The sequence below is a fragment of the Melopsittacus undulatus genome, chromosome 2 (genome assembly GCF_012275295.1).
Source record: "Melopsittacus undulatus isolate bMelUnd1 chromosome 2, bMelUnd1.mat.Z, whole genome shotgun sequence".
Lineage (NCBI taxonomy): Eukaryota > Metazoa > Chordata > Aves > Psittaciformes > Psittaculidae > Melopsittacus > Melopsittacus undulatus.
In genome coordinates this window covers 79,161,691-79,170,574 of record NC_047528.1, presented here as the reverse complement: position 1 = coordinate 79,170,574, position 8,884 = coordinate 79,161,691, and the positions used below count along the sequence as shown (strand labels likewise).

General features: G+C 41.4%; 2 protein-coding genes across 5 annotated transcripts in view; one reads left to right on the top strand and one right to left on the bottom strand.

The window, feature by feature from the left end:
- Nucleotides 1-640: 640 nt before the first annotated feature.
- KLHL34 (kelch like family member 34) lies at nt 641-2,428 on the top strand. The gene has a single exon (XM_005151478.2). It carries the CDS (start codon nt 641-643, stop codon nt 2,426-2,428), a length of 1,788 nt encoding a protein of 595 aa, XP_005151535.1.
- A 1,148-nt stretch (nt 2,429-3,576) lies between these two features.
- The window catches only part of CNKSR2 (connector enhancer of kinase suppressor of Ras 2), a 214,287-nt gene continuing 208,979 nt past the window's right edge, over nt 3,577-8,884 (bottom strand). For all 4 annotated transcript variants that reach the window (XM_034074520.1, XM_034074521.1, XM_034074522.1 and 1 more), the window contains one exon: nt 3,577-6,093. In XM_034074520.1, the coding sequence (XP_033930411.1) occupies nt 5,878-6,093 (216 nt within the window). In that variant the 3' untranslated portion in view covers nt 3,577-5,877. The remainder of the gene's footprint in view (nt 6,094-8,884) is intronic.

Here is an 8,884-nt window from a genome sequence, read left to right as displayed (position 1 = left end):
AATCTTCACGTAGTAATCCTTGGGTGCTGATTTGATCTTCAGCTCGGGCTTCCTAAGAGAGTGTGAAAAGAGGACGATAAGGGCACTGCTGTCCCAGGGGTGGAGAGGTCTAAACTCATTCGAGTTTGAAATACGAACAGGAGACGAGAAAAGCCAGCACTCCCTTCTTATCCGTGTCTGCTCGGAGCCATGCACTGCCAGCCAGAGAGGATCTACTCAATGTGCCTGCAGAGCAAGAAGGGTCGAGGGCGACGACTGAGCAGACACAAACTATCGTTTGTTGGGATTGTCATCTAGCTCCCTCATCTGTCACCTGATGGCCAGCCAAGCAAGTGCTCAGCACAACCGTGGACCCTTCATCCTTGCACAAGTGACAGAGGCAAGAAAAGTAAGGATCCTACAGCTGCTACAACGTTCAGCTGTTTTTTCTATACAGGAATGCCTTGAATTCATTACCATTCTACTAACTGTCCCCCTCTGCAAGGCAAGAGACTGATTTGGGTTTTTTTGTTGGGCTTTTCTCTAACAGCTGAAGGTCTGCTGGGCACTCAAGCAATGGCTAGTGAACAGGGCAGCTGTTTCAGTATCTAATTGCATTTTAACTTTAATAACTTCAGGGGAAAGCGCTGCATTGCCTACCATGAGTTACTTCCTGTCCTACTGTAAAGCGCACTGCACCACCGTACTTGCCCAGTACCAGACCCTGAGATCAGAGGGCTTTCTGTGTGATATTTTGCTAAAAGTGAAGGAAAATGAATTTCCTGCACACAAGTCCTTGTTGGCATGCTCCAGCGACTATTTCCGAGCCATGTTCAAAAGTTACACCCAAGAGTCTAAGGCCAGTGTAATTCACTTGCAAGTTGTCTCACCCACTGGTCTCCAGCATGTCCTGGATTTCATCTACACTTCCATGTTGCCCCTGTCCTTTGAAAGCCTGGAGGATACCTTGGAAGCTGCAAGCTACTTGCAGGTGACTGATGCTATTGGCTTGTGCAATCAATACTTAGTTAACAACCTTGCCTTGGAAAACTGCTGCTTCTCTGCCAACGTGGCCAGGAAGTTCTACTTGCCAGATGCCTTAGAAGCAACAGAAAACTACATTGTCAAAAATCTCTGGAAGCTGCTGGACTTGGATTTGCCAGGACTGCTCGAGCTGAACTTCAGGTCTTTGCTAGCAGTGGTTCAATCACCAGATCTCCCCATAGTGAAAGAAAGCTGCTTGTTGAATCTTGTGCTGCTCTGGCTGAAGCAGGATAAGTCCAGGCTGGTTCAGACAAGCAGCCTTTTAGAGCACATAAGATACGGTCTCATTCCAGTGGAAGAGCTGAGAAAAACCTACAGACAGTCAGAAGTACCTCTCTCAGCAAGTATTAAGTGCCTGATCATTAAAGCAATAAATTACCATACATCTGTTTACAAACAGCCTGTCCTGCAGGATAAGTCCACTACACTAAGGAATGAGAAAACTCGCATCATTCTGCTGGGGGGAGGAACAGCAAGTGAGGGGCTTGTCACAGATGTGGTGGCCTTCGATGTTTACAATCACAGATGGCGAACTCTCACGAAGCTGCAGGACAGGGTGCAGAACCACAGCGTATGCGTGGTGGGAAACTTCCTCTATGTTTTGGGTGGGGAAATAGAAAATGGTGCTCCAGGTGACACTAAAACAGAAAAGAACCTATCGGTTACAAACAAGGTCTACCGTTATGACCCGAGATTTAACACATGGACCCAAATCACAGGCATGCTGGAGAAGAGATGCCAGTTTTCTTGCTGTGTTCTAGGCAAGGATATCTTTGCTATTGGTGGAAAGGGTGGGGATGGGTCACTGCATTCATCTGTGGAAGTCTACAACATCAGCAGGGACAGATGGACAAAGGCAAGGGAATTGCCATGTAAGATGCACGGCCATGCCAGTGCCATTTGCAGAAATACTATATACATCTCTGGTGGCAAGTACTCAGACCCAGCCAGCACAAGCAAGGATGTATATTCTCTGAGCTCATTTGAAGGGCAGTGGGTGAAACAAGCCCCCATGAGCATTGCTCGATTTGGGCATCAGATGGCAACAATCAGAGAAGCCATATTCACCTTTTTAGGATTATATGAACCATTCTCTGAAATAGAAAGATATGATCCTGATCAAAACCAATGGACTCGGTTAAGACCACTGATCTATGATCGATTTTCCTATGGACTGGCAGTGGTAGAGGAAACGGCTCTTCTTATTGGGGGAAAGAAATGGCAAAACTCACAGGAAGTCCCCACGCAAGATGTGGTTGGCTACGACATTGACAATGATGGCTGGGAAGAGATCTGCAAAGCTCCCTCGCCTTGGTGTGGGCTGCAGTGCGCGGTGCTGCAACTCTCTGAACTGGCCGATGAGCAGGAGAGTGACAGCCAGCGGAAGAGGCGGCTGAACTGCTGAGCTCACTCACTGAGGAATAGTCATCTCAGGAGACAAGTATCAGGGTGGTCCTGGGGAAGAAGAAGAAAATTGCAATGGCACCGAATGTGTCAGAGTCAAGGTTTTTCTCTGATAAGCCAAACACCTGGTGGAAACATGCAAGGAAGTGTGGCTCCAGCATGAGAAAAGGTGCTCGAATTACAGAGTTGGAAGCCGACCTCATTAAGGAAGGATGTAGCAAGTGGCACAATTTGAGGCAATGTGCAAGAATCATAATCCTTGACTTTTGAAGAATAATACCTAGATAGCAATTAATGAGTTTTTCAAGTCAGATATTTCAAAGGTTAAAAAATACAATCCATCTTTTCTGTTTTCTTAATCAGAGGTAATTTTCCCAGCTGGTAAGTGCCATTGAATTCTTATACTATGGCTAAGCAAAATAAAAGTGAACTGTATAAAGACTAGAAAATTGATGCCTATGAGAACTAATAACATATGCTGCCAAGGAGAAGATATTATTCAATATGCTACATACTAGGCAAGAACGTCTTGGCTAACCAGCATGAAATTACTGGACAGAAAGCATGGATTTTTTCTTATATATGGACTTAAGTTATAGCCATAAGTTAAAACAGTGATTGTTTGATAGAAGTCATTTCTCCCTGAGCAGTTTTTGTTGTAGCATGCCCTTCAGATGCTTATTTTGTGTCATTTTAAAGACCAGTACAGCACATTTCTTTTGTACCAAAACTCTGTGTTATTTTAGATGGCCAGAGCTGAAGTGGCATACTTATTATTAGTCTTGTTACAGGAGTTGCTGTAACTAATCCCTTGAAATTTACCTCAATAGCACATGCTGCTTTATCATACCTGCTCATAAGGGTAAAATGGATCATAGCTGTTGAAGTATGTGCAAGAATCTTGCAGTCAAAAAAAGTTTACTTTCATCAAAGAGTATGAAGGGGAGAGAGGTAACTGAAGGTTGTCAGAAGTCATTGTCTGCCTACATATGAAACAGCAAGCCTTACTTTTTGGCCATGCTGGCCAAGTTTGAAGGCACATATTATGGTGGTACTTTAAACCATGTGTATCTGTGAAATGCAGGTAAAATGGCCAGATGCTGCAGAATCCCTTTGATATGAAGTAAATTGAATCCTGAGTCACAAGTGTTCATTTAAAAGCTAAATTTATTGTACTTCATTTTACAGTGTTCCTTTCTAGGCTGAGAGTTAATACAATAAAAATATATATAGAAGAACATTTAATAGTCTTAAAAGAAGGCAGCACAATGGAGAGGACACATGTTCTTTGTCACTAGACTAGCTTAAAAAACTGTAATGTTTAATTTTCACCTTTAAAGCAATCAAGCTGACTTTACCAATGTAAAGTGCAGGCAGAATAGCTGTTGCATAGCAACAGATCTAAGTCTTCTGAACTGCCTTGGTTTTGACAAGGAATCAACTACACAATGTGCATATACATCCATCAGATATAAAGAGGTTTTTTATATGAATATATTTACTTTTGGTCCAGTAAAACAATAGCAAGATAATCTAAATGCTTGGAACAATAGCACAATTGATTTCAAGTCAAGCATTTTTAAAGAGAAATTTACAAAAAACCTCACAAATTTAATATACAAGTCAGTACCCATGCAGTAAATAAATGTCCAGTTTATACAAACAATAGTTTCCTAATGGTACAAATATTACACTGGATCCAGAATTCTATACAAACATTAACACATGATTTGTCATCCATATCGACTTGAATACAGGATTTCTGAAAATGGGCTACAGAAAGGCCACTCTTCTGTACAATTGTGCAAAATCTGCAAAACATTTGCAATCCAAATGCAATAAAATAAAAAAAAAAGAAAAAGAAAGAAAGGGAGAAAAAGAAAAAGGGGATAATGAAGGAAAATGAGGGAGAGAAAGAGAGAGGAATAAAAAAAAGAGAAAGAAGGAGAGAGAAGGTAAATCTATCCATTCTTTTCTTCAACTCTTCATGGATGCCAGGAAATATCAGAGCTCATAAACTTTAAAGTACATTCACTGAGCTGTACAGGCAATAGTCTAAAGTTGGTTAAGAGTACAACTCGCTGTAAAGAGTATAGAGGAGGCTTTTCTCTTTCACATGAGCATTATTAAATCATTGTGAATCCTAACTTATGCAGCAAAATGCAGAAAAGCAGCAGAAATATTTTGTCATGCTCTGATCACTTTTTGAAAACAAGCCCAAAAAAAGTAAATACGAGATGTAAGATTTCCCTCCCACTTTCCTATTCCTGTGCCTGGCTCTAAGGAGATATTTGTACTCATATTCACTGAGTTGTTTCCAGCACATCTTGCATCTCATAGAAGTTTAAAACATTTTAATCGGCTTGTGAACTCAGCAGAACCCAGAGGCATCCCTTTCCCTTCAAAAGGAAACCAGAGGCTTTTTTGCTCTTCACTTTTTCAGGTTCTGTGCTCAGCTCTGCTCCCATCACATATTTTCCCTGCATACAATACAGCCAAATTTCACAGCTCAGAAAACACATAGGAGACTGCTTGAAAAATCCTATCCATTCCTTTTCTATTGTGGGAATTTTCAAAGCCTCTCAGGTTTGTAGCATTTTGTTGGGAACCTTTTCCACTGCTGTTTTTCTGGGCAAGAGAAATGCAGTTATCAAGGATGTTCAAAGTCTACTTTCTTTTAAAAAATCTACACTTTATACTGATACCTTCAGTACAAAAGCAGCATAAATGACAGTACCAAGACTAATATTTTAAAAAGTCAACCAAATGTGATTAAGAGACAACTAACACATAATTTGGTCTTCATTAGCACACAAACCAGCATATCTTTGCCCTGATAGTAAATCTTAGTGGCAGGCTTTACAAAAGCACAAGGAAATAAGACCTAACATTCTGATACTTAAATTCCCGTTAATAATTTCTGTCTGCTGATTTTCACCCTTTTGTGTGTTTGACAAAACTGAAACACAAGCGCTGCATTACATTTTTTCCCTGTTAAGAAAACTCCTAGAGTTTCTCAGTAAATATAAAAATTAGTATTCTCCCACCACCAAAATAGTACCTGCACTCCAAAAAATGCAATGCAATACTGGAATTATATAATATAAAATATCATTGTAAAAGGAACCTTCGATAACAAAACCCTAGCTTGTGGAACTTCCTGCATGAAGGCCACAGTCTTCCAAAAATGCTTTTAAATACTTGTTTTTAATAGCTAAATACTATTTTTGTTATTTTCACAGAAGGTAAACACAAGCAGAGCATTGGTAGCATATAAAATATACAAATCCTCATTAAAGATGTGGTACTGTTGACCATTGAAGGTTTACTTTACACAGCTGAGTAACATTAAAATATAATTTACTAGAGCTCCCACATATTGATATAAAACCTACTTTATGCACTTAAGTAAAGGGCTGGAGTGTAGCAAATGGGCAAAAAGAGAGACCTTTATACATGTGTTTCAATATAAGAGTAAGTGTGCGCTAAGGAAGCTATAAGTGCATCAACCTCAGATGAGCCATTAACAGAGTCCCTTGGGGTGTTGCTTTGATAGATGTCCATGAAGAGATCAAGGTACATTTGTTTCCATTCTTGAAAGTCTCTAGATGTCAAAGCTGGATTATCCAGAACTTTATCTATAATGGCTACTTCTCCTTCTCTGGCCTGCGAGAGAAAAAGAACAAGCAAAGAGTCAGTGTGAGTGACTAGCCAGTCTCATAGGTGGAAGGAGAGAATGGTGGGAGCAAATTCAAGCCACGGAGTCCCTAAAAGCAGAGAGATTATCTAACTGCTCTATGATGGCTCACAAACAGAAGCCCTTCCTTCAGTGTGTCACACATCACCCTGCATGGCTAGGGCTTCCGTTGCCTTGTCCAGAATCCTCAGAAACATTCCTATTCACCTTCCTCATCCTTTGTTCAGCTCAAGAAAAAGCGAGCCTTGTACTGTTTACTATTAGCTGCGTGCATTCTCAGGGTGGGTTTTACCCAAAGAACTGACATTTGTTTACCATTCTTGATCAGCAAAAGAAGTACTCTGTGAGATGCAGACACATGGCCTCCTGCCTGCCAGCAGAGCTAAGCCTTTTTTACTGGGCTTGTCATGGATATATCAGAGGGTTACATTGCAAAGGCTTGTGCAAGGACCTCCAAGTTAATGATAAATCATCTTCTTTAGAGATCTAGTGTATGCAATGGGCTGGCTGGCTGCAATTTTCTCCACCCACTGTAGTGGCAAAGAGAAGGCAGAAAAGGATAAAATCTAATGCAGCTGCTGGTATCTCCTTAACCATTATCAAATCAGGGGATGTGACTTTATCATAATCACTGGCCAGTGACTAATTTATCAAGAGACAACAGGCAGCCAGTACAGATCAGGTTAATCCTCAGATATACACATAGACACCTGTGGTTGTTGCAAGCAATGAAACCTGGATGCAACAGACATAAGCCTTGGAAACAGAGATAACACACAGGTTTCCAGTACTGCTCCTCTGCATGGGAATGGTATGGTTGCAATCAATCTCCATTCTATCCTCTCTGCCAGACAGGTTTCACACTCCTCATTGCTAACTCACATTTTCCATGTCCATACTATAAGTACGTTAAATCTTTCTGGGAGAATGTTAAAGGGAAATATTAAACTGTCTAGGCCCATGCTGATAGGAGACAATCAGAATAGTGAGAGATGTCACCCATAAGCAGTAGGTTGAGAGGTATTTTTCATGCTTTGCAAACAGTAGTAAATTAATGATATCCACTAGAATATTAATTTCCAGAAACAGAGGTGCAACCTGAAAATGATCAGTGGAAACTGAACTATGGGAACTCCCAATTACAATATCTCTGCTTGAACGATCATAACATGCTTCTTGCAGACTGTGGCTAGTACCCACACCCCTGCGCTACCAGCCCACACTTGCTGGTAGGAGAATGGACACAGGAAAGAGAGCAGAGGGTCACTTGTTAAGGACTTTGATGATGGGACAGAGAGCCTATGGACAACAAAGGCTAGAAGCATTTTGGAGGGCTGTCTCAGGGTACTATTAATTTGGAAAAGTTCCAGGAAAGTTCAGAACACCAATTCCAACAGGCCAGTGCAATTGGCTGCATTCACGAAGAAGAAATCAAAGGCACTGATAAAAAGAGAGAGTAACTGATTAGGTAACAGCAGTAGCTATGGATACATACAACTACCAGTAGTATGGTGGAAATAAGAATGGTGACAGGTTTAGAAAATATGGCTCGTGGACAGAGAATGAACAAATTGTCTTTTCTTGGTCCAAAAGAAAGAAGTCCCAAGCATTAGAGCAGGCATATGCTGGGTCAAGAGGTTGTGCTGGCTTTGGAATTCCCCAGAGGAAAGCAATTCCATTTGTAGGAAGCTACTGGCATAATGTAGCTCAGGTATCAATAAATGCTAACAAGAAAGACAAGGCATGGCAGCAAGCTGCTGATACTGAACCACAGTTTTGGTACGAGTAATCCTGCCACATACAAAAGCACAGATACAGTGTGAACCTCCTGACATGTCTGAGTACTTTGATTTTGTTTCAGTTTCACATGCTTGTAGAAGTGTTGTGGTTTAAGCCCAGCTGGCAATCCAGAACCACACAGCTGTTAGCCCACTCCCTCCCTTCCTCCCTATCCCTGTTCTCCCCCCTTCCCCAGCTGCCAGGCTCCTGGAGGGATGGGGAGGAGAATGGAAAGAATGTAACTCCCATGGGTTGAGATAAGAACAGTCCAGTAACTAAGGTGTAACACAAATCACTGCTGCTACCACCAATAATAATAATGAGAAGGGAAATAACAAGGGGAGAGAATACAACTGCTCACCACCTGCAACTGATATCCAGCCTGACCAGGCAGTGATCTAACCCTTGTGGGTAACTGCCCCCAGTTTATATAGTGGGTATGATGTGCTGTGGTATGGAATACCTCTTTGGCTAGTTTGGGTCAGAGCATGAGACTCAGAAAATCCTTGGTCAGACTAAACATTACTGAGCAGCAACTGGTGTTATCAATGTTGTTCCCAGGCTGAAAGTCAAGAACACAGCACTGCACCAGCTACTAAGAAGGAGAAAAAGGACTGCTACTGCTGAACCCAGGACAAGAAGTCATGTGATAAGGCTGTGTACCTTGCGTTTTTCTGCCAACCCCCTATCCCGTAAAGACTCACTCAGACACATGTAGCAGTTGCCTTCAATGAGATGAAACAGTGCAGAAAGTTAAGCATGTGTAAGATATTTTCAGGATGGGAGCCCCACAGCATGAAAATAATATTGCTCAAATGGTTCTCTAGGTGATAGAGAACTAAATTAATTAATGTTGATAAAGCTCTCTCTGATGAAAGTTGTTACAAAATCCACTGTCAAATTATCTAGTGTCTTAAAATGTGGTAATTTAATAGTTAACAGGGTCCCTGGGGAAATCCAGCATATTGTTTTCTGAAATCT